Below are 24,749 nucleotides of genomic sequence, written 5' to 3' on the forward strand. Positions count from 1 at the left end.
AAGGAAGGAATGGGCCCAGGCTCGGGGAGAGGGGTATAGAAGCAGGTGGGCATTCATTTGGCTCATCCATCCACATTGTCATGGGGAATTTATTGTGGCTAACAAGAGAGGGCCTAGGCAGTTGGCAATGAACATCATGCAGTCAGCTCTTCATAAGTGCTGGCTGAATGCACAGATGAAGAGTGAATGAGTGGCTAGGTGAATGTTGGAGTTGACTCTGGCTCATCACTGGGCATTGGGCACCTCAGGCATTGCACTTAAGCCCACACCCATTCCCCAACACAGTCTGCTATAGCTCTGTGTGCTTCTTCTCAGCCTCCTTCAGTTCCTGGATCTTCTGGGGCAGGGTCTTGGTCCAGAACTGCAGCCTGGAGGCCTTCAGGACCCAGCCCACAGAAGGCTGGATATCCAGCTGCAGGTACTGCTCATCTTGGTCGAACATAGGCCAGTGGGGCAGGTCTTCACTGTTTGGGTTCCTGTGGACACACCCTCCCAGTAGGGAAGGTGGTGGTCACTCTGAGTCCTATTGGGCACTTATAGGAGCCCCCAGATCTTGAACAGGCCAGGCATCTCAGCAGGCCATAGGTGTCTGGGGAATGAGGAATATATCCTGATAGAGGAAAGCAAGAACCTCCCACCAATGTCTGCTTCACATAAGGCATGGCCATCTGGCCTGTTTTGTCCCTCGCTCTGAGAGGCAGCCTCTAATAGTTACATAGAACAAAGGCTCACACCTACCCCCTCCCCATATGCCTGAGGGAAGGCACCAGTGACCAGCATCCAATAGGCCCCTCTCTCCAGGTAGGTTCTTGAGTATGAGAGAGGGTTTTCATGACCCATGCACAAATGAGGCTATTACAACCAAGGGAGAAATCGATGGGCATCCAATTGGTGGAGGAGGCAGGGGTCCTCTCACCCATTCTGAGCAAAGTTGGCCCAGTACTTCATCATCCTCCTGTTCAGCAGCTCCTCCTCCTTATTGAAGTCAACTGCATAGAGGAGGACAAGGTCAAGGTCCTGGCCACACCATTTCACTGCTCAGTCATGCTCCACCCTCACCATCAAGCTGGAGCCTGTTCTTGGATCTAGTCCTGGTGTTTTTACCTCCCTCACCACTAGGGAACAGGTCTTCACCTTGCCCAACCTGCTTTTATTCATCCTGGCGTCCAGTTGAATCTATTCCAGGCTCATTCTTGGCCTAGAGTCCCCTTCTTACCTGTGACCCTGGGAAGCCATTTAGGAACAATCATGCCTTTGAACTGTCACCCTCTGCACTCGTACCTGACACTGATGCCACCTTTTGAGCTGTAAGATGGTGCACACCTGACCCTGTCCTCTCTCTGAACTTCATTTTCCTCATCTGGACCCCACCTCTTGGAGAAGGAGGAAAACTTACCCTTCCTGCCCCAAAAGGAGGATCCAAAGACAAAGGAACTCTCATCACCATGGTCAGCCTTCACATGGGGCAGCTTGATGTACTTCAAGAAGTTGGGCTGATGCTGGAATTCGTAGTAGACAGGGGCATGGGTACCTGCGGGCATGGACAGACTGGGACATGGTGACCCCTGACCTGGAGCTGTCTTTCTTCACCTTTAGTTGAGATAGCTAGGTCCAAAGCTGGTTGGCATCTGGACAGTATAGTTGGAAGCCCCAGTCTGGAGCTGAGGCTGCATGAAGAATATTAGATAAATCATGGCTTTGGATTTCTTAACTATGTGGTTTGTAAAAGTCTGAATGTCACTAACTCAGTTTCCTCAATTGTAAGGCAAAGATAATGTTAGACTTTTTTATGGAGGTTTATTGAGATGAGGGCTCTCAAATGCAGGGAACCAGAGGCCTGAGAAAGACATAAGTGGAACTGGAACACCTCAGAGCTCACTTGGGACACACATCTCTGAAGTCCCCATTGGCAGTCAGGCCTTGGTTACAAATGTACTCACGCTGAAAATGAGCTACTTGCAATGATGGCATCACAAATATGACGTCTCCCATCATTTCCTGGAACTGGGTTTGAAGGGCCTGGGGGTCCTCAGTGTCCCCCAAATACTCCTCCATCAGCAAGTCACTAAACTCAGAAAGCAGCATCTGGTCCAGGGAGATCAGGGAGAGTGAGGTTAGGTAGGCTTATGGACAGCAGCCTCAGGGTGGAGAGGTGGGACCTTGGATGGGACAAGGTATAATGGGAAAAGGCCAAGCTCTAGGGTGACACCACCCACAAACACAAGCATATTTCAGCCTTTGTTCCTGGATATTGCTGCTTGAACAGGAATCTGGGAGTGCCTTAATTGGGACAGGACCCAAGAACTCTCACCATCTGTGCTGAGATGTTCTGCAGAATAGCCTGCATGGCTGCTCTGTCCATTTTCTTCTCAGCATCTATTATACCCATGGACTGGGTGGTGGAGGGATAGATTTGAGTTGGGTGCGAGATGGGATTAGCTCTAAGGAGTCCCGAGACTCCAACCACCCAATATATTCCTCAGACAAATGGAGAGTTAGAACTGAGTCTCACCATGGGGACAACAAAACCAAATTCATTGTTGTTGACACCAATCATGCTGGGGACAGGTTGAAAATCAGCAGAGGCCAACAGTTCTTCAGGGTGCCTGGGTAAGAAGGTCCCATCTACCACACCAGGGAAGACAGTAAAGGCCTGAGGGGGCATTCAAGGTCAGGGATCAAGGTCACATACAAAACATCTTCTGATGCCCCTTGAATTAATTTCACCCCCTCCAAATTCTTCCCAGGATGTTCACACTCATCCCAACAGACTCTATACCTACTTTAGCCTCCCTTGGTTTCCATTTTGCATCCAAGGATAAGAAGACAAGCTATGAGGAAGAGGTAACTGGTATAGAGTAGTAAGGACTGGTTGCCCCACATTCTATTGACCTCTTCCCCTACATCCCACCCCAGTCTGACCCCATACAGTGTGACCTTGGTAATAGCCAGAATTTCGTCTTCACTCTTGCCCTGCAGACAGTGCACCAGGGCCTCTGAGTCTATCTTCTCACAGGCAGACAGACTGGCCACCATCTGTGAAGCAACAGGCAGGGGCTGCCTTATCTTCCAGGCAGGAGGAGAGGTTTGCATAGGCCTTAGCTCCCCAAAAAATCAAAGAATACAGTGTGCCACCGGTGTGAAATTGTTCCAACTTCCCTGATGTGCAGAGGCCCCAGCCAGAGGGGCCACCCCACCTGCTTACATGGCTCTGCCTATGATGGGGGCTCCAGGTTGGCAGCTTTCCTGGCAACAGAACACACTCAACCTCTATGAGGCAAAGGGGTGTAGATTCTGACCCTTGAGTCTCTCAGCAATTCCCAGGATGGAAGCAGGTCTCAAGACACTTCCATGATCATTGCTGACCCCAGTGTACAAACAGATCCAGAGGCTCTGAGGGTGAGAGATGAGGCAGGTCTACGCTGTGGTGGTTGAGGTCACTCACTGTGTAGAACACCTCCGAGGACCTGGAGATGAATAAAGGCAGCAGGGCCACCCCACTCTCCATGATGGCACCGTGGAAGAGTCCTTGTGACATGGGAGACACAACATGTGAGGACACACTGATGCCACCTGCAGACTGGCCAAAAATGGTGACACGGTTAGGGTTGCCTCCGAAGTGGGCGATATTCTGTTTGACCCAGCAAAGGGCAGCCACTTGGTCCAGGTAGCCCAGTTGCCAGTTGTGTGCTGGTCTCCAGTACTGAGAAGTGACAAAGACAAAGGTCACAGGGTTGTCCTGGTTCTGCTCAGCCCCCATGCCCAGTGCAGCCCTAGGCTCACCTGAAGAAGCCCAGGACACCCAAGCGGTACTGGATAGTGACCACTACCACTTCCTCAATGGCTGCTAGAGTAGATCCGTCATACTGGGAAGCCATGCCTATAACTAACCCACCACCATGGATCCATACCATCACCTGGGAAAATTAAGACAGGTATCATTGGTTCTGACCAAGTCACACCAAGATTATCAACCACTTTGGCTCTGTGAGATTCCCTCAATGATAGTCCCACCAGGTGTCATTAATTGTGCCATAGCTGAGGAATCCAAGTTCAATTAGGTAGACCAGGCCAGTCACCATTTAGTGTACCCCATATAACAAAACGTGGCTCCATATTTCCCAAATCTCTTCTAAAGTAGAAAGAAAAGGTGGGTTTCTCTGAAATTCCCAATAGAACAATGATCAGGTGTCCTGCTTTTTGTGTGTGTGTGTGGACCTGGGAATTGAAACTAGAGCCTGGAGCTCACTAGGCAAGCATTTTATCACTTGAGCTACACTTCCAACCATAAGTGTCCCCTATTTTTATTGATCCAACAGATAATCCATGGCTGGGGACTTGGGTAACCTCAAAGATCATTGCTTAGGCATCTGAGTGGGACTTCTGAGCCAAAGTTGGTAGAGTGAGCGCTGAGTTGATCAAAAGGCCAAGGCCTTTGACCTCTGACAGCTGTCAGACCTCTATGTACTCTACCAGAGTTATTCTCCCTCCCTGGGTAAGAAGAGAGACTTCTCATCAGGGTCCACACTGCAGCAGGACCCAGGTTAATCTTGGCCCTTCTAATCTTAAAGAAGAAACATTCTCCCATCCCAAGTGACGGTACTCACAGGCAGGTTAGAGCCCTCATGAGCATAGGCGGGCGAGTAGATGCTGAGGTACAGGCAGTCCTCAGACACGGGGATGGGAGGTATGGTCATATTAAACAGTTTCATAGACATGGTATTCAGCCTACCGGCATTTTGCAGGCACCTAGTGACAACGGCAGACAGATATTTCAGGGGCTGTGCAGTGATCAAACACAGCTCCTGGATTGGATTTGCTCCCAGCTGCTCTCAGTCCCTGCCACCCCTCACACCCTGCTCACACATGTCCCTTCTCTAAAGTCCCTTCCTACCAAAGTACAGGCTCTAGGAAACTGAGATGAAGCCAGACTTCCCAGGAGGCCTCAAGGTTGCTGAAGGCCTTGGATCTTCTCTTGAGGCTGGAAAATCGTGACTCCTAGCAGTCTCTACATGATCCATTGGCTGCAGCTGTTCACATTCACCCAATCAGGATTTCAACAGGGGAGCTGCCCCCCAAACTCCATCACCCCACCCTGCAGGTGCTACATGTATGATCAGATATTACTTTCCCATAGGGTAGTGGGCCACCCCTCATCCCAAGTCCAAACTCTAAGAGAACCTCAACACTCCCACAGAGTCTCTAGTGGGAAACACATAAACTTGATCCTTGACCAATGGCACCTGGCCCTATAAGTTGGCTGAGTGGGTGGAAGGTGGGTTCCCAAGGAGCCACCATTGCTTCCCTCCTCAGGGACCTGCAGTATTTGCTGCTGGAACCAGGGGATCTTACAAGTTCCTGGGCCAACCTGAACCTCTCCCAGAGATACTTCCCCTGATGGCAGAGAACACTTGGTATAACCCAAAATTAGGCACCAAGTGTGTCTCTGCTTCTTCCTCAGCACCCAGAGCTAACACTGACCAGGTGCCAAGCCCAGAGCTAGAGCCTGGCAAAGTTGCTCCACTCTCTAACCCTTAGCACATTCATTGGAAAGATGTATGTGGAATCCTCCCAACACAGAGGGCCCAGAGCTCAGAGGGCCCTACCCAAAAGCCTGAAGTTCCCTGGGCCCTGGGAGAGCTCACATGGCTGGGTGGGAGGTCCCATCCCTCATACCACTCCAAGGTGCAACAGGCTCAGGGGGTACAAACCGCAGCGATCCAAGAGGTGGCTTGGCAAAGGGAATTCCCAGGAAGGTGTGGACCCCCACATCGGTGCCCTTCACGTGGACGAGGCTGCCCCGCACCTGCCCTGTGTGAGTGGTCCTGATGGGGCTGGCTGAGTCCTGACCTGTGGGTGGAGAGAAGCACATGAGAGTTGGGTCTGCCCAATCAGCAGTCAGGCATACCATGGCTGTTGCTGCCTCTTTGCCTTTGTCACCTCAGTATGTCAACGGAACCTGTGCTGAAAACACTGGCTTCACACACTATCTGCCAGTCACACTGTCCCCTCACCACCACTGTGTTCACCTGGCCTGGCACAACCCATGCCACAAGGCTCACTAAGGGTCCTTGGGATGTGGTACCATTCAGCACCAGGAGTTTCCCTCATTGTGTCTCATGTGCTGAGGGAGCAAGCATCCTTCTACCAACCCTGCCGGGTATGCAATGTACTAAGAGGACTGTAGGAATTAGGCTGAAAGTTTCCAGTCTTCATAGATGTTATGATGGAGGTGGCAGGAGATGCCAAGAGGAAAACATTCTCTGGTTTGGTGCATAGCCTGAGTGATAGAATGCCTGCCTACCAACTGCAAGGTCCTGAGTTCCAGCACCAGTACCACTAAAAATAAACAAATAATTTTTAAAAAGAGAAAAAAAAGAATGCATCCACCGTTCAAGTAGTGGATGAGGGGAGCAAGGAGAGATCAGCACAGCTGTGACCAGACCATGAAAAGCCTGGCTTGCTGTGACGGGGGCCCAGCAGGGAGTTAAGGCCATTGAAAGTCACCTATGGTCCATGTAAACTTAGGTAGTCCAATTCTGATAATTGGACTACCAATTATCAGGGGGATGATGAATACCTTGGGTTTGTTCACCCTTTAAACAGGGCCATTCCTGGGTGCTTTGCATCCATCAGGCAGTTCTGAACCTCTGTGTGCCTCAGTGTGCAGGAAGGTGAATATTCAGGCCTACGGTCCCCTAATATTTTGTTATCTGTCCTGGATCCCATCTCCCTGGTGCCTTCCCTCCCACAGTATCACCTTCTAACTCTAGAAATGGCAGATCCTGTTTCCATAAAAAAAGAAAAAAAAAAAACCACTCTCAAGAAGCTACTGTTCCCCTCCTCCATTAGATCCTTGTGCATTACCAAGTTTGTGCCTCCTGGTGGGGCTGAAGCCAAAACAGCAAGTGACTCAGGCACCAGAGACTGCAATCAACCAACACCTTTCCAGGTCCAAATATGCACCCAGACCCTAGTAACATGCTGTCTACTCAAGATACCCTACAAGAGTAGGTCTCTGTCCATGTAACTCATTGTGGTCACCAGTCACTGATGCCTGATACTTGTTATAGAAAAGGACAAATTTGCTGAGAGTTCCTGTTAGAGACTGGCTAGACTAATGATGCTTCATCCTCAGAGAGAGGTCCTCTCTGAGATGCCATGAGGAAGCTGAGCTTGTTAACGGGTTGAAGTGTCTCTTGTGTAAGGCCAGATCCAGAAAGTGATGATTGTGACCACTTAGGTGAAAAACTAAGGGTGAGCTCACGTATCTCTTCTTAGATGATATCCTGGGGCATTGTAGGTAGACCCGGAGACCTTGATGGACCCTGTAAGGCAAGCCAGGACTGGGAAGGACAGTGTTCTCTTATAGCTTGTCTGTGATTCTCAACCTATTAGCCTAAGCCAAAGATAGTTCAGAACACGAGTCATGAGTGGGTCAGGCAGATCTTGCCTAGAAAGGCCTGGTGGCTTCTCAGAGCCTGATCCAGAGCAGGAAAGGGTGTAAGGTAGGGAGCCCAGCAAGGATTGACTACAGGTGAGGTGAGCAGGGGTATCTTAGGGCAGATTAGATTGGGGATCGGGGGAGGTATCATCAGTGCTCACACCAGAAGACATTGGGGTGAGTGAGATCAACGGCTGCACGTACATTCTGGGCGAGGAGCCCTGTAGGCATGAGCTTCTGATAGGAGCCTGGAGAGTACATGGCACAAACAGGGTACATCCCCTTCGCCCTGGAAGCCAAGCTATGCCTTTGCCCCAGATCGGGTTCATAGTATGAAATGAACCCAAGTGGCCTCTCTCTTCAACTTTGGGATGTGGTGCCCCTGTCTTGTATATCCCCTAGAGCCAATAACTTTACCTGGGTCCCTCTGGTGGGTGCTAGGATACCTCTTTGGTCAATGGGGTGACACATTCAAAGCTAAATGGCAGTATGAAGGTATTATATTATTATTACCCATGGGCCATTAGCAGCTACAGCCGCAGTCACAGCCACACAAAAAAGAGGAATATACCCTGAATCCTGCTTTTCTGTTGGAGGCATCAGCCCTGCAGTGAATGTGAGAGCCCTGGCCTCCCTCCTCAAAGTCCTCAGACATCTCTGATCTTCTCTAGGGCATAAGGGGAGGGGGACATGAGCACTTATGAAGGCTGCAGAGTGGGTGTACCTTTCACATGCTGTCATCTGTCATGTCCACCAGCAACTGCCTGCCTAGAACAGGGAGGAACTACAAGCTCCTCTTGTAGTCTGGCTCTGCTCTGCACAACGTGGCAGATCTTATCCTGGTCTCTGTTGTCCCCTGAAGGAGTCTCACCCTGGACCTGAAATGGGAGAAGCAGAAGCCCAAAGGCTATAGCATTCAGCCAGGCTGCAAGTCCTTCCAGCAGCATGGTTGGCTCACAGGTCTTTTTCCTGTGCTACCATGACTCATCAACAGGAGCAATTCACCTGAGTCTTGCCTAGGCAGTAGGTGGGGAGCCAGGTGGGTCTGGGAAAGGTTGTTCCTGCAGAAGAGTGGCACTGACAGGTAGAGGTTGTCAGGAGCCAGTGGCCAGAACTTGGGGCATAACCCTCTCCCTTTTTCCTGCTCTCCCTTTAGCATCCAGCAAAGGTGCTTGTGGTTTCCACAGCTTATGAAATACCAGGAGCCCTGTCCTCAGTCCTGAGGTCACTATGTTCACTGAGTAGAAAGTTGTAATGGAGAAGCCAGGAGGGCTACTCTGAAGAGGAGCAGCCTCAGGATCCCACAGATGGACAATGGGACCCACCTTTCAAGGGCCTACAGGAACCCCTTGAGCAAAGGCAGAGAGCTGTAACCTGTGTTCTTTATCCTGAAATTCCTCCTTGCTCTCAAGGACTTATAGTTTACAGGTTCCTCCTTCAAGGTCCCTTATTCCTTCGAGTCATGGTCTGAGGGTCTGCACAGACCCCTTCCTATTTGGGATTGACTGTCCCATTGAAATACACTTGTGAGTGTGGCAATTAATCAGAACCCATCCTCTTATCCACCCAACCTCCACTCTGTGGCTACCCTGGTGCTAGTTCCCACAATATGAAATTCACAGTCATTTGTCCTCTTGACAAACTTCGAAGGGGACTTTGATGGTTGCAGCTCTGGGACCCAGCAGGGTTCTCTGGGCCTGTAATAAGGCTGGGCAGACAGGTCCGTAACTGGGAGTTTTTCAAACAGTTTCCTGCACTGTCATCTCCACCAGATCCTTCTTCCTTGGACCTTTCCCCCAATCTTAGGTAATGCCTGTGCATAATTTGACAAATCTGACCATGGTCCCTTCACCCCCAGCAGGAGTCTCACCATGAACTGAGAGGAGGAGAAACAAAAACCCACAGGCCATAGCATTCAGCCAGGCATGAAGCAGTTGTCTCAGGACGGTCATCTTCAGGCCTGTGTCAGCCTTGCTGGGGGATCTGCAGCAGTCTTTCAAGGCTTTGCCCAGTCTGGAGTTTGGACACAGCAAGAAGTAGGCGGGGCAAAGTGGGTATTGCAAAAGAGTGGCACTGACCTGGGCAGAGTTCCTGGGGAGCCTGTGGCCAACAGGGGTGCTTATCTGCCTTCCCCCTATCATGCCCCCTTCAGCCTCCTAGAAGATGCTGAGTGGCTTCTGTAGCCCCTCGGAGGTACTAGGCACCCTCTCCTCAAACCAGGGGTCACTATGTTTGCCGTCGTTGTAGGCATCAGCATCTGGGACCCCAAGAGTGAGAGCTGAGAGAAGGGACCAGAGGCTGTATACTTAGGGGGGCTTATCTGATAAGGTGCACAGATGTAGAATGGAATGACCTTCGATAGTGGTGAAGGGAATCACTTGAGCTAGGGTAGGGAGTTGTGACTGTGTCCTTCTTCCTGTAAGCTCCTCCGAGCTTTCTAGCCTTCTTATTTCCAGGGACCCGCTTCACTGGTCTCTCATCCATTATAGTCCCTGGTCTGCATAGGCCTTTCCCCACTCTGTCATGGCCCCTCTTTTGAAACGTACTCATGAATCTCGAGCTTTTTAACGATCCTTACCCCCTCCCCCCCCCCAAAAAAAAAAAAATAGGACTTTCACTCTCCTATCGCGGTAGAGTTCACGGTCACTTATGCCCCTAACAAGCATTTAACTAGTGCCTACTTGTCCCAAACTCTGGTGACTTGGCAGGTCACTCCTGGGCCTATGGTTCCGCAGCGGAGGCAGGTGCATCACTGGGAGATTTTGAAACACCAAGAACCTTGTCAGGATCGCGGGAAACCAGGTAGGGCACAGGAGAACCTTCCTGACCTGACTTTCGGGAGGAAGTGGTGCGGGGCTCAACCTCCGAAGGCCTTTTGTGCCCTCCGACCAACGGCATTGGCCTCTGCGTTCCAGCTCCGCATGGTCGCACGGCCCAGCGTCGCCGGGGTACCTTCTCTTAGCTGGAGCCATCAGCATTTCCCCCAGTCCTAGTGGCCAGCACACCAAAGCCACTGCTTTTCTCAAACCCGAGGCCGAACCTGGCGAGCAACACTTGTCCCTAGCGCGACCCCGTAGCCACGCCACGCCCACTTCGCGTTCCCAGGAAGTGCGCGGGTCGGAGCGGAAGTGTACGCGGACCGGTTCTCCCGCGGTGCCGGGATGCTGGGCGGCGGCGGTGGCGTGGGGGGCGGGGGTCTCCTGGAGAACGTCAACCCCCTCATCTATGAGCGCTCTGGGGAGCGGCCAGTGACGGCGGGCGAGGAGGACGAGCAGGTCCCCGACAGCATCGACGCTCGTGAGATCTTCGATATCCGCTGCTGCTGGGCGGGGGCGCGGGGGCTTGGAGACAGAGGGGAGAAGTGTGTTCAGCAGCTGGTGGAGAAGTATGCCAGCCAGCCTTTCCTGGTGGAGGTTTTGAGTGGGCAAGAACTCAGAGTTCCTTTTCCTTCACTTGACACATCTTATTCGCTCCATCAATGACCCGGAGCATCCTCTAACGCTAGAGGAATTGAATGTAGTAGAGCAAGTTCGGGTGCAGGTGAGTCACTCCCAGGTGTCAGAGGGAAGCGACTTGTTGGGGTTCAGTAAGGTTCCATTGTACTTCAGGGGCTGGAGTTCTCTCAGTTCACGGATACCTGGAGGGATCTTTGTGGTGGGGTGGAGATGATTGCTGTGCCCATTTTAAGGATGTTCAAACTGAGGCCCATAAGATTGGGTGACTTGACCACAGCAACGAACTAAAAAGAGGGCTTCTTGGGCTGGAGGTGACTGATCCTTGACATATCCCCTCCCCTCCCGCCATCGCCAGGTTAGCGACCCCGAGAGCACAGTGGCTGTAGCCTTCACACCCACCATTCCTCACTGCAGCATGGCCACCCTTATTGGCCTGTCCATCAAAGTCAAGCTTCTGCGCTCTCTTCCCCAGCGTTTCAAGGTCAGTTGGAGTTAAGCCTCGCGAGTGAAACAAGTGTGAGGGTCTGCTACTGAGGACAGGGGACCCGGAGCACAGGAACATGGAGAGGAATCAGAGTGGGGCCTGTAAGGATCCCAGCTTGCAGAAAGAAAACTCTCCAAGTTGATGTATGGCAAGAATAAAGATCTGAGCTGTAAGGTGCAAAAAAAATAGTGAGATCTGTGGCACGAAGGGTAGTAGGGAGCTGTAGAAGAATTTGGATCAGGGATGGGGCACAGGTAAGTCTTTAAATCAACAGTAGTTGGCAATTCTTTGGGTAGAGTTGGAGTGGCTGTGCGTGGGTCTGGGGTGAAATGGAGGGGCCAGAGTCCAGAGGCATGACTAGGAGGAAGGATGGTTTGGACATGGTGACTGAGGGTCTGGAGGGAGAGGGGAGAAGGTGGACAGGTGGATTGTGCTCAGGCTCAGGTTATCTCCCTCCCAGATGGATGTGCACATTACCCCAGGGACCCATGCCTCGGAGCATGCAGGTAAGTGTGGACTGGTGTTGAGAGTGATGTCCTGGGGCCCTGTGCTATCTGAGGTGGTCCCCTTGCCACAGTGGTTTGTAGGACAACATTGGGGGTGGGGGACTAGGTGAGTGAAATTGTGAAAGACTCTTCAGTGAAGATGGTAGCGTAGACTAAAGCTGGCCTAACTTGAGTCTCCTGCTTACCATGTTACTCGCTTTCCACACTCCCCGAGTACACAGGACCATTGCGTCAACCTTCAGCATTACTGAAAGCAGACTTGAGCAACCAGATGGGCGGGGTCCTAGGTGTGGGCTCAGACTTGGAGTCCTGGGAAGGTGACAGGAGAACCTTATTAGTGGGAATTTAGCCTATACTAAAGCTCAGAGGCAGGCCTGGCTAGTGCTGGCTTTGATGCTGCCTTTTCCACCTCTTCTTCCACACAGTGAACAAACAGCTTGCAGATAAGGAGCGTGTGGCAGCTGCCCTGGAGAATACTCACCTGCTGGAGGTTGTGAATCAGTGCCTGTCAGCTCGCACCTGAGCCTCACTTTTGGCTCCCAGCCTGCACACTGGTGTACCCGATCCAGTTCCACACAGGGCTCATGACTTTGTTTTCTTGAATCACTGACAGTGAGAAGCTAACATTTTGCATTTTGTAATAAACCCTTAATTTATATTCATTTCCCAGTATGCCTTAGTGTCTTTTGTCTTGATGGAATCACTTGGGATTAAGGAAGGGTAGTGGAAGTGACTGCCTAAGCAGGGTGGGCCCGTGCGGTACAATTCATTATTTCTAAAATCTCTCCCAGTCTTTTTTTTGGGGGGGTGGGGCTGATGTTTGAACTCAGTGCTTTTCACTTACAAAGCAGGCACTCTACCACTTGAGCCACACCTCTAGTCCTCTCCTAGTCTTTTGATTAAGGAAAATTTTAAGTACACAAAAATTTGAAGGAGAGGTAGAGTGGCTCAAGCAGTAGAGCCCCTTCCTAGCAAGTATGAGGCCCTGAGTTCAATCCCCAGTACTGAAAAAAAATATTTTTTTGAAGGAATAATATATGATTATGCCTGTATACCTAACACCATCACTAGGTTCAACAGTTGTTGACCTGTTGTAACACTGGCCTTATTTTTGTGTATTTATAAAAATATATTTTTCAGAGTAATCTGCAAAGACATAACCCTTCACTTTGAATTACTATATCCTACATCTATATAAGATAAGCCACAGTACTTTGGTCAAAATATGAGCAATTCCTTAAATTATTAATATCTAGTCATATATGAACTTCCCAAAAACGGCATTGGTAGTCTTTTTTAAAGATTAATTGAGGTTTATATATTGCATTTATTTATCTCTCTTTCACCTCTTCTAGAATTGTCTTTTCCACTCCCATTATGATAGTCAGCTTTCTGTCACTAACAAATACCTGAGATAATCAGCTTAGAACAGGTTTATTCATGAACACAGTTTTGGAGATTTTAGCCCATAATTGGTTGACCCTGTTGTTTTGGGGCCTATGGTGAGGCAGCACATCATGGCAGGAGCAAAACCACTCATGTTACAGTCAGGATAGAAAAGAGAGGAAGACAAAGGAGTTGGGGACCCGTTGTCCCTTCCAAGGGTGCTCCCAGTGATCTGAAGACCTCCCACTAGGCCCAACCTATTCCATCACCTGTCAATATCTCCACTGTGGACAATAATCTAACACATAGACTTTTGGGGAGCATTTCAGATTCAAACTCCAGCACCAACCTTTGTATTTCTTGACACTCCCTTTCAAAATATCCAGGTGAGTTGTCCTGGAGAAGTCCTGCCATTTGCCTTGTGCCTTTTGTCTACTGTTCCCTATAAACTGGAGGTTGGTCTATCCACCTGAATGAGTTTGGGTTTGAGTTTCACCCAGGAGAATCATATGTATACCGTAATACTCACCAGTAGGTGTGTGATGCCAGTTTGTCCCACTGGTGGTGATACTCAGTCTGGTCTCCAGGGCAGTGATATCAGCTTTCTCTGCTGAAAGGATCCTGTGGAGTCCTCTCCATCAACCCTCCAGATGCTGGGTAAGAGGAGAAACTTAGCTCCATGAAGTGATGTGCTTAGGTTTAGGGCTTCTACCTCCCTCTGGTCCTGTGCCCAGAGTGCACTGGGTCATCCAGAGGTACTGTGGGGCTTAGATCTCGACTCAGCTCTTTCCCAGGGCTCTCTGCCTTATGATTCCCTGCCTCAGTATCTTTCTCTGAGGATAAATGGGAACACCCCACACCTTCTGGGACTCAGATATGCTTTTGAGCAGAGTCCTCATGGAGCCTCAGCAGGGAGCCTAGCCACTTGGCAAATCTCTTTTTTGGTTTTGGTTGTACTGGGTTTTGAACTCAGGGTCTCACACTTGCTAAGCAAATGCTCGATCATTGAGTCATGCCCTTAGCTCTTTTTGCTTTTATTTTTCAGATGGGCTCACACTTTTACCCTCTTCTGCCCGGGGCTGGCCTCAGACCCTCATATTCCTCTTTGCCTCCCAAGGAGCTGGGGATTATACGCATGTGCCATCATGCCCAACTTGTTTTTTGACATAGGGTCTTGCTAACTTTTTTTGCCCTGGCTTTCCTTGAACCTTGATCCTCCCATTTCAACCTTCAGAGTATCTGGAACTACAGGTGTGCATCGCCACACCCTGGGCAAATCTGTTTTTGAGGACCCAGTGACAACACCAAGCCTGTCCTAAGAGTGGACATTGGGTTGAGGGCTTTACATTTTACTGTCTAGTCAGTCAGTTTTCCATCCAGCCCTGACCAACAGTTGTTTTCTTTGTTTTTTGGCGGGCCTGGGATTTGAACTCAGGACTTCATGCTTCTAAAGCAAGCACTCTACTGCCTGAGCCATACCTCCAGTTCATTTTGCTCTGGTTATTTTGGAGGTGGGGGTCTCATGAACTCTGCCTGGGTTAGCCTCAAACCATGATCTTTTCATCAGCCTCCCAAGTAGATAGGATTATAGGCATGAGCCACTGGTGCCCAGCTTGCTTTTCTTTTTCAGTCCTTATTTGCAGGTGAGGAAATGGGCTTCTGTAATAGTGTCCTCCTCAAAACTTCCAGCTAGGAAGTAAAGGGGAACCTGAGCAGGTGCTGTTTAGCTGGCAGGGGGCGCTGTTGCCTCTGTAGAAGGACCTAGGCCCATCCCAGCCCCTAGTTACTGTTCTCATCCCAGCTCACTTAGGAGCAGTAGCTTTAGGGTTGGTGGAGTGGCTCAAATGTTTGAGCTCCTGCCTAGCAAGTGTGAAGCCCTGAGTTCAAATCTTAGTACAACCACCACCAAAAAAAAAAAAAGTGGCTTTGCCATCTGATGACTTAAGAGGAAGCTCTGGGTGTGACTGCCCAAGATAGGAGAGGTGAAGTCATCAGCCCATGTCATTCAGAGTCTCTTCAGCTGGTATATGGGGATAGTCATGACAATCTTGGGACTGCTTTCTAAGGATTTAAAATGGCCTTGGAATCTGCCAAAAACTGTTAAAAACTTGGGGACAGGAAGGAGTGTGGTTAAGAAAGAGTAATTAGATGGGGTGAATTTGATCAAAGATTATGTGCATGTTGTAAATGTCATAACAAATCCCCTTTGTGCAATTAATTTATGAAAATAAAAATTACAAAATAAAATAAAATAGTCCTGACCTATCTCTGATGAGTCCCCATTTCCATGGATAAAGTTGCTGAATGCTCCAGAAAGGCAGGATGACAGATCGTGCCCAGGGAACCTTCCTGAACTATAGGTCTCACCATGTGTGAACTTCTGCCCTCACAGACCCCATCTGTCTGAGGTGGTCATGGTGTCTGTGTTCAGCTAGAAATGGGGGGGTCACAGGGGAGGCAAGAGTCACTAAGTCGTTTTCTGTCTTTCTTGGCAGGCAGAGTACAGTGGATAAGGGACACCACACTGCTCATGCCACAGCTGGCATTTCAGATAGTCTACTTGATAGTCTTGACTCATCTATGCCTGGACCCTGGCTGCCTGCAGAACACCATCTGTGCATACCGGGCCAGTTCCCAAGGAACTTTCTGGAACCCCAGCTGCAGAGTGAAGACATAGGAGTACAGGGGGATGATGAAGTTTAAGTTCTCTGAAACCCTCTACCAGGTATATCTGGCTCTGTTATTTCTGGCCACTGACTCCTCAGGCCTTGGTTACAATGTCTACAAAATGGGAATAACAAATCATAGCTAAGTGAGATTGACCCAGGGATCCGATGACACATAGGAATATTACCAGCTATGTTTATGTCAATTTTCTTTTTTTCTTTCCTTCTTTCTTTCTCTCTTTTCTTTCTTTCTTTCTTTCTTTCTCTTTTCTTCCTTCCTTCCCTTCCTCCTTCCTTCCCTCCCTTTCCTTCCTTTCTTTTTTCTCTCTTTCCTTCCCCTTTCCTTCTTTCCTTTCTCTCTCCCTGCCCTTCCTTCCTTCCTTCCTTTGCTTTTTCTCTGTGTGTTATCCAGGCTGGAGTGCAGTGGCTATTCACAGGCACAGTCCCACTACTGATCATCAAGGAGTTTTGACCTGCTCCACTTCTAGCCTGGGCAGGTTCAGTCCTCCTTAGGCAACGTAGTGGTACCCACTCCTGGGTACCTAGTACAGACACCCAATTAGCATTGGACACTACAGCCAAAGAATTCCTGGACCCAAGTGATCCTCCTGCGTTAGCCTCCTTGGACTACAGGTGTGCACCACAAGATCCCAGATCCTGCCAGCTATGTCTAATTCCACGCATCATCCTGCCCCTGGCACAAGGGCTGCACACAGTAGGTACTTAGTACAGGTCAGTGGAATGAATGAATGGAGCTTTAGAAAAGAACAGAGGCTCATGGGGGCTGTGGTGTGAGGAAGGGTGGGGACACTGAAGCCCAGCCAAGTTCTCATTGTCACCTCAGGGGAGGATGTAGGGTCCCACAGAGAGGAGATGGGTCTAGAGGACAGGGGAGAGATATCTTCATTGCTCCTGGGATCTCTGACTTCAGAGATCTCTCTGGTCCTGGAATCAAGAGAGAGCCTACCGATTCACTCAGCCTGCCAACCAAGGGGGATAACAGAAGTGTGCTGAGATCGTGCCACGTGCCAGTCTTGAGTCAGCTACCTTACTTTAGCATTTCGTGCTACTATGTCTCAGAATAACCCCCAGGAAGACATAACCAGTGGGATAAATGGACAGAGGGTCCAAAGGCTGGTTCCAGCCTCATTTTATTCCTTGTGGGCTGCTATAGTCAGCTCAGAAAGCTGAGAGGCCCAGACGGTAGGAGTGGGGTTATCTCAAGATTATGTCCTTGAGTTGGACCCTGAGGCCCGTGGCCATACCTAAGCTTCTGGTGAGTGTCTCTGGCCTGTTGGGGCACTACCAGAATGCCTGGTGTGTGACTGGCCCTGTGTGGATGCCGTTCCCTTGGCAATGAAGACACACTGCTGAGGTCAAGAGCTCAGATTACCAAAGGGGAAAGCCAGCCCTGTTTCCCTGTATGGCTCCTGCTGGGAAGAGCCACAGCTATCCCCCACACCCACCCTCTATCGGACACTCCACCACACACTCTTCCTACACCTAGGGACTCTTTCCAGCAGCACAGTGCATGTGTGTGTGTTGGGAGTTGGGAAGTCATAAGCACCCAACCAGGATTCCTGATGGTAAGCTATGTGCTGGCTCTAGTGACTTCTGTTCCCTGATGAGAGGCTAAGCCCATGATTCCCTCTTCCCACTGGGCCTTATCCAAGAACCCAAAACCAGGATGGGGCTGTCCAGACCTCCAAGATCCCTTCCTTATGGAGAGGATACATGGACCCTTCCATCCAGCTCTTGCCTACTTTGAACAAGGGGGCCCCACATGAACTCCCTAACCTTACTTCATCAAGCCCTTCTCAATCCAAGGCCTTCTTAGGTGTTGCCAAGGAAACATGCAGCAGCCAGAAAGTCTGGCCCAGATCTCCATGACAACCTGCTACAGCCCACTAGGGTCCATCCATCTTTGATGTCACCTGAGCCCCAAATGGGTGCCCTCCCACCCATCACAATCAAATGTCAGAGACTTACAGAAAGTTCCTGCCACAAAATATTCCATAACCTGTCTACCCCCAGTTCTCACCCCAGAGATGAGCAAGTGGGGCATAGGTCATGATTTCCAATTATGGCTAGACCAGTGAGGCTGAGAGAGAGGAAAGTCTCAGCAGGCTGCAAGCAGAGCCAGGACTAGACACACAGTCTCCCCATTACTTGTCCTTCCTTCTGTACCTTCCCCAACCAACAGCCCCTACCCTAGGTCTTGGGTGAGCTCTGGACAGTGGTGGCAGTGAATGGTGGTGAAGAGCTCCTCACCTCTTGCCCATACTCTGCACTTATGCCCCTCCTGGGTGGGATGTATGCTGAACAGCAGGCTTAGAGCTAGGAAGCAGGGAGAGCTAAAAGACTTTAAAGTGGCTGGCTTCTGCTGGCATACCACACTGTCCACCTGGATTTCCCCAGCTCTGGGCAACTTCCAGTCCAGGAGCAGAATGACCAGGGCCAGGGCCATGGGCAGATATTTTTAGCAGAGTTGCTGGCAGCTGTTTGGCCAGTGCTGGATGGTGGGGTGGGGGACTGAGTTCATCTTTCCCCTTCTCTGAACCTGTCTGTGTTTCCTCACCAGGATCCAAGCATGTACCTCCACCTGCTAGGACTACCAGAGTGTCCTCCTGGTCCTTCCCCAGCAGCCTCCCAGAGGTTCATGGGCAACACTAGCTCTCACCCTGAAAGGCAGTCTTTTTAGGAAGTATCTTCAACTTCCCAGAACAGAAAGGGAAGTGAGGAGGACTTGGTGTTGAAGCTAGAAATACCGGTTTAGGACCTCTAAATTCTGAGCCTGTAGGGAGCATGTGTCATAGGCCTAAATCTATCCAGTCCATAACTGGTCTAGTGACTTGGGCAACAGGCCAGGACTAAGCAAAAGAAGGGAGAATTCACTCTTAAAGGGCCAGATCTAGTATTGCCACAGAGAAGAGTTGCACTTGGCTGGTCCAGTTTATTTGCTGCCTGCCTCCCCATCAGGTCCCCCCTCATCTCACAACCCCCTTTCCTTCCTCCCCACTCTCTCTCTCTCTCTCTTCTCCCTTTCTCCCTCCAACATTCACATCCAGTCCCAGTCAGCTACCTACCCCACCCTGGCGGGTGGAGGGCATGTCTCAGCGGGTGTGAGGTCCCAGACTGGAAAGTGGGGGATTCCCCGCCAAGGCGACTACATCAGCCCAGCAAGCAGTGTGGACCGCGGGCGGGGGCGGGGGCGGAGGCGGGGGCGTGGGTGGGGACGAGGGCGGGCGGAGGCTTAAATAGGCGGCTCTGGCGCCCGGACCCAGAGCGGGCTGAGGACGCAGCAGAGCAGGCGGCAGGTGCAGCATCACCGAGGGTCTGAGTGTCTGAACTCGGGTCTGTGAGCGCGTTTTATCTGAGGTTCAGTGGGCCGTGTCGGATCCCGATCCTGGTCCTGTATCTCTGTGCGAGTGGGTGAGTGTCCCGACAGAGCGGAGTGGGTAGCACCGCCTGGGTGCGTATGGATAGGCTAAGCCCAGCTTAATCACAGATTAAAGCGCAAAGACCCTGGTGGCTGGGAGTGGGTTGGGAGGACGCCCAGAGCATTTTGCCTGACTCTGGGTCCCACCTCCATCGTGGCTTATATGGCCATCCCGGTTCCCAATCCCCCCAGGCGGCGTCGGACGAGATGACCCTGAATGGCTGCGGCAGCGGAGCGGGCGGGAGCCGTGGTGGGGGCCGGGAGCGCGAGCGCCGTCGGGGCAGCACTCCCTGGGGCCCGGCGCCACCGCTGCACCGTCGAAGCATGCCGGTGGACGAGCGCGACCTGCAGGCGGCGCTGGCCCCAGGCGCCCTGGCAGCTACCGCGGCCGCGACCGCGACCCAGGGTCCGAGGCTTTACTGGCCCGAGGGCTCCTCCGACTCGCTCAGCTCGGGAGGCAGCGGCTCAGATGAGAGCGTTTACAAGGTGCTGCTGCTGGGAGCGCCTGGCGTGGGCAAGAGTGCTCTGGCGCGCATCTTCGGTGGTGTAGAGGATGGGCCTGATGCAGAGGCCGCAGGTGAGGGAATGGGACTGCTCCAGGGAAGGGAGACACCATGGTTAGGACAGGGAGCTGTGCCATGGGATTCCAAGGACGCCTTGAGAATCATGTCTCTATTTTCCCATTTCAAGATGAGGAAACTAAGGGAGAAGGGCCTCTACCAACGGCCCCCTCACCCCAGTGCCACGTGCCAGCCTTTGGTAGGCAAGAAATGCCCGGAATAGAACACCCAAGACTTAGATATGACTGTGCGCAGGACATTCCTTCTTCCAGTTGGCAGGAATACAACCAGAGGGAGTTTCTAGGAGAAGAGCCTTAGGTGGCCAAGGCCCCAGGGGATGCGACAGTCAGTATTCTAATTCCAGCTACTGCAATCATCACAACTGCCCTGGGCCCAGGCAGCAGGAGCACAGCCAGCACTGGAATGGACACTTAGAACGTTGCTAGCTTGGGGAGCATGTAGCAGGAGGTCAGGCACACCATGCCTTCCATCCTCCAGCTCCCAGCCTTGTCATTTTTGCTGCCCATAGCAGCCATCTGCAAGTGGAGGGCAGTGTTAAGGGAGCTCTGGAAAGGAGTGGAAGGGTGTGGTCAGAGCAGGAAATTGGGCAATGGGGGCTTTTGACGGTCAACTGGTAACCTGGCTAATGACCTCCTGTCTAGGACACACATATGATCGCTCCATCATGGTGGACGGAGAAGAAGCATCACTCATGGTCTATGACATTTGGGAGCAGGTAGGATGTAGGCTGGGACTCAGGGTAGGAGTGGGAGAAGTGAGCTGGGGTAGGGTCCTGCTGGGAGTGAGGGGCTCCCTGCAGGGGCATGGGGACTGTTGAGCATCTATATATATGTATGTGTTCTACAGGATGGGGGCCGCTGGCTGCCTGGCCACTGCATGGCCATGGGGGATGCATATGTCATCGTGTACTCAATAACTGACAAGGGCAGCTTTGAGAAGGCCTCAGAACTTCGGGTCCAGCTGCGGAGGGCACGGCAGTCAGACGACGTGCCCATCATCCTTGTGGGCAACAAAAGTGACTTGGTGCGCTCTCGTGAGGTCTCCGTGGATGGTGAGCAGGCAGCAAATCAAGACAGGGAGGGAGATCCTAGCTGGGCTGTGGGCCAGTCTTGGCTCAGCTTGAGTCCCTGGGGATCATCAGTGGCTAAAAATGTTCAGGTGGAAAACTTGGGGTGGAGGGAGATGAGACAGTTGATGCCCACCCACAGGGCACCTAAAGACCTGAGAGGGCTGGAAAAAGAACCAGATCTGCTAAGGGAGTTAAGCCAGCTCAGAGCCCTCCCCTCCTGCCATAACAGGTATTTGTGTGTGGAGAGTGGGGCGAGCGAGGGTTCATATGTGTAAGAAAGTAAAGGGAATCAGGCCAGGCGCACAGAGCCTGCTTTCAGGCTGGGGCCAGTCTCAGAGTCAGCTTGGTCCTCCCTGTCAGGCTCAGCATTCTCTGTGGCCTCCAGCACTGAACCCCTCAGAGAAACCCAGCAGACGCTTGGCAGCACTGCCTCCCCGAGAGTCCACTTGATTACTATTCATCATAATATAACATCAAATCATAAAACACTTAAGCTGACTAGATAGTTCTCATTTTCCTTGGCTGACTACCATAGTACTTCTGTTTAAATGTCAGGCTTCAAATAAATGAATGAATAAATGAACATCTTTTTGTAGGCCACCATTTTAGGGGATCCTTAAACACAGGCACATTCTGCCTCTGGGATGACCCAGCTATGCCCTGGACAGTCAGTTAAGGAGCTGGGATCTCTCAGGACTCCCCTTTCATTACCCGAGTTTTCCTGTGTGGTAGCTGCTGGGATGGCAGAGTTTGTGTGGGCTTTCCCATACACCCTTTGTTTACTGGTATGCATCTATTCCCACTACACCAGAGGGCCGGGCCTGCGCCGTGGTCTTTGACTGCAAGTTCATAGAGACGTCAGCAGCACTGCACCACAACGTCCAGGCACTGTTTGAGGGTGTTGTGCGTCAGATACGCCTGCGCAGAGACAGCAAAGAGGACAATGCAAGAAGGCAAGCTGGTACCCAGCGGCGGGAGAGCCTCGGCAAGAAGGCAAAGCGCTTCCTGGGTCGCATTGTAGCCCGCAACAGCCGCAAGATGGCCTTCCGTGCCAAGTCCAAGTCCTGCCATGACCTGTCAGTTCTCTAAGGCCCTGCGGGCTCCCACTGCAGTGGGCAGATAGATGGATGGGACTGGCCCAGCCAACTACCCTAGGCGCCTTAGGGCTGGTACACTGAGGTGCTGCCAGCTGGGCATGCTCCACCTCGTGGGCTTGGACAGATAGACAGTGCTGCCCAGGGAGGCAGATCCCAGTGGCCAGTGAGGGCTGGACCCACAGAGATGCATGTGCAGGCCCATGTGCACCCCAGGCAGCAGCCTGAGCCCAGCCCTCAGGCCAGGCCTGTGCATGGGGACGGGACTCTGCCTTTCTCCACACTGGGTGTGCATGCCCTAGAGAGAGGCTGTTCAGTGTGGTTGCTATTTGTTTACATGCAGATTTTTGTAATAAAGACTATTTCCTGACATGTCAGGGCTGTTGACTGTGTCTTTCCCATTTCAGGGATTCAGCAGCAGGAGGGGTTTCTGAAATTGAGAGACAGGGGCTCCCTAACCACACAACTGAGTGTGGTTAGGACCTTGATGGTCCTAACGTTTGGCCTGGTTATAGCCAGCAGGTCAGAGAGGGTAGGTGGGGGTACTGCATGGCTTGGACGGGGGAGTCCAAGGAGCAGGAGGAGACACAAACCTCTCCAGCTCATATTCAGATCCTTCTGCATGGGACCCAGCATTGCCCAGCTGATTGAGGGTTCCATACCCCACAGAACATAAAGGGAAACTGAAGCTGCCCAAGGGAGCATGCCTTGCCTTGGGTCTCACAGCCTGACAAGATCCCTGGCTCTAGCTATGCAGCTGGTATTTCTGCCCTGTCTCTCTTGAGGGGCTGGGACTCAGCAAAGATGCAGGCAGGATGGGAGAGACTTCAGGGCCAGGTGAGGGGAAGGTTTGTTAAGAGTGGGGATGAAGGAGTCATATCGATACAGTGTGTGTGTGTGTGTGTGTGTGTGTGTGTGTGTGTGTGTGTGTGACTGTGATTTAAACACAGGGCTTCCCACTTGCAAAACAAGTGACTGAGCCATGCCTTTAATCCATTTTGCTCTGGTTATTTTGGAGAAGGGGTTTTGCAAACTATTTGCCTGGGCTGGCCTCAAACAGAGATCCTCCTGACCTCAGCCTCCCTAGTAGCTGGGATGACAGGTGTGAGCCACCAGCACCTGGCTACGTTCAGGCATTCTTGACTCCAGATGGATCTTCTACCTTGTGGCTGAGGTTGAGTGACTGGGTTGGGGTGGGGAGGTGTCTTCCTTTTCTCTCCTCTATAAGTGGCCATACCAGCATGGGCTAATTTGATTTGGGCAAGAAAGCTCCCTGGAGCCCTCTCTGCCTGGAATGTAAGATTTTTATTTTAATTTCCACGTTTACTTCTTTTCTTCCCGCATTTTTGTCAGTGCATATTAATTGTACAGTGTGAGGGGTTCTTTGTAATATTACCATACATTCACTTAAAATACCTTGATCATATTCACTCGCTCTATTACTCTTCTTGTCCTCCATCCTGGAATGTGGATCTTGCATTTGTGTAGGAATATGTCCCTGTATGCTTATGGCTGTCTCTCCACCCACACCCACCTGGGAAGGGGAACCCACGGCTTCCTCACCTTGATCCATGCAGGTGCCTGCAGAGGAGTTTACTTACAGTAGTCCCCCATTATCTACAGTTTTGATTGTAGTTTCAGTTACCCTTGGTTGACTGTAGTCTGAAAACATTAAATGAAAAATTCCAAAAACAATTCATAAATTTTGAATTGCATGATGTTCTGCATAGCATGGTGACATCTCAAGCCACCCAGCTCTCTTACTCAGAATGTGAATCATCTTTTGCCCAGAGGATCCATGCTGTATATGCTACCTCTCCGTTAGTCACCTAGAAGCCATTGCAACTATGAGATCAACTATCTTGGTATCACAGTGCTAGTTATCATGTAACCTTTATTTTAGTAAAGAATGGCCCCTAAAGCACAAGGGCAGTGATATTGGCAACTCAGTTATGCCAAAGAGAAGCTGTAAAGTGAAAAGGTAAAAGCTTATAAAGTATGCATGTGTAGGCAAAAACACATATATAGAGAGTCTGGTACTGTCTGTGGTCTCAGGCAGCCATTCACTGGGAGTCTTGGATCATATCCCCAGTGGATAAGGAGGACGACTGTACATGGTTTTGGAAATGAACATTCCCATTTGGTGGTGGGTAGGAAGTGGCTGAGTGGAGACTGGTATACAGATCTGCACATCTCCAAAGCCTAGAGGCACCTGGTGGGGGAAGGTTCCTAAGAAGGCTCCAAACCAGGGTCCATACATTTCTTCATTTGTTCCATCTATTTGTTTTACAGACCCCTTGGAGCCCTTAAGGCCTAGTTAGAATCCTGATTGCAACTTATCCAATGGCAAGAGGAAGTTTGAGGGCAGCTCCTCAGTGTGTGTTGGGGGAGTCCTTCTGAGACTCTCCCAAATGCCCCCCCCGGCACCCCCTAGGGCAGTATTAACTGCCAGAGCTACTCCTGCTTCCCTCACCACCACCAACACACTTTGAGGCATGGGGAAGGTTGCTCTTTTCAGAGCAGGTGAGGGTTCCCAGGCCTGAAGAGGAACCCAGACCTTCCTGGATATGCTACCTACCAGCTGGACAAACCACTCAGTCTCTCTGTGTCCCAGTGTGTGACATG

The 24,749-nt window shown here is 51.1% G+C and overlaps 2 protein-coding genes, 1 long non-coding RNA gene and 1 pseudogene across 3 annotated transcripts; 2 read left to right on the forward strand and 2 right to left on the reverse strand.

Moving 5' to 3' along the window:
• Window positions 1-71: 71 nt before the first annotated feature.
• Window positions 72-10,543, reverse strand: LOC109693317 (cocaine esterase-like; annotated as a pseudogene).
• On the reverse strand, window positions 5,859-9,453 carry LOC141417393 (uncharacterized). The gene is made up of 3 exons (XR_012441932.1): window positions 9,315-9,453; window positions 8,169-8,322; window positions 5,859-7,328 (listed from the first exon to the last, which is right to left on the reverse strand). It is a non-coding gene; the product is annotated as an uncharacterized lncRNA (long non-coding RNA).
• Window positions 10,544-10,554: 11 nt separating the features above from the next.
• Ciao2b (cytosolic iron-sulfur assembly component 2B) lies at window positions 10,555-12,551 on the forward strand. Its single transcript, XM_020174551.2, has 5 exons — window positions 10,555-10,753; window positions 10,905-10,984; window positions 11,255-11,380; window positions 11,844-11,889; window positions 12,315-12,551. The coding sequence occupies exons 1-5, from the start codon at window positions 10,606-10,608 to the stop codon at window positions 12,410-12,412; spliced, it is 498 nt and encodes a 165-aa protein (XP_020030140.1). The 5' UTR covers window positions 10,555-10,605; the 3' UTR covers window positions 12,413-12,551.
• Window positions 12,552-19,212: 6,661 nt separating this feature from the next.
• Window positions 19,213-22,496, forward strand: Rrad (RRAD, Ras related glycolysis inhibitor and calcium channel regulator). The gene is made up of 5 exons (XM_020174550.2): window positions 19,213-19,373; window positions 19,573-19,957; window positions 20,603-20,676; window positions 20,808-21,012; window positions 21,842-22,496. Exons 2-5 carry the CDS (start codon window positions 19,588-19,590, stop codon window positions 22,117-22,119), a joined length of 927 nt encoding a protein of 308 aa, XP_020030139.2. The 5' UTR covers window positions 19,213-19,373; window positions 19,573-19,587; the 3' UTR covers window positions 22,120-22,496.
• The last annotated feature ends 2,253 nt before the right edge of the window (window positions 22,497-24,749 follow it).

The sequence above is a fragment of the Castor canadensis genome, chromosome 15 (genome assembly GCF_047511655.1).
Source record: "Castor canadensis chromosome 15, mCasCan1.hap1v2, whole genome shotgun sequence".
Lineage (NCBI taxonomy): Eukaryota > Metazoa > Chordata > Mammalia > Rodentia > Castoridae > Castor > Castor canadensis.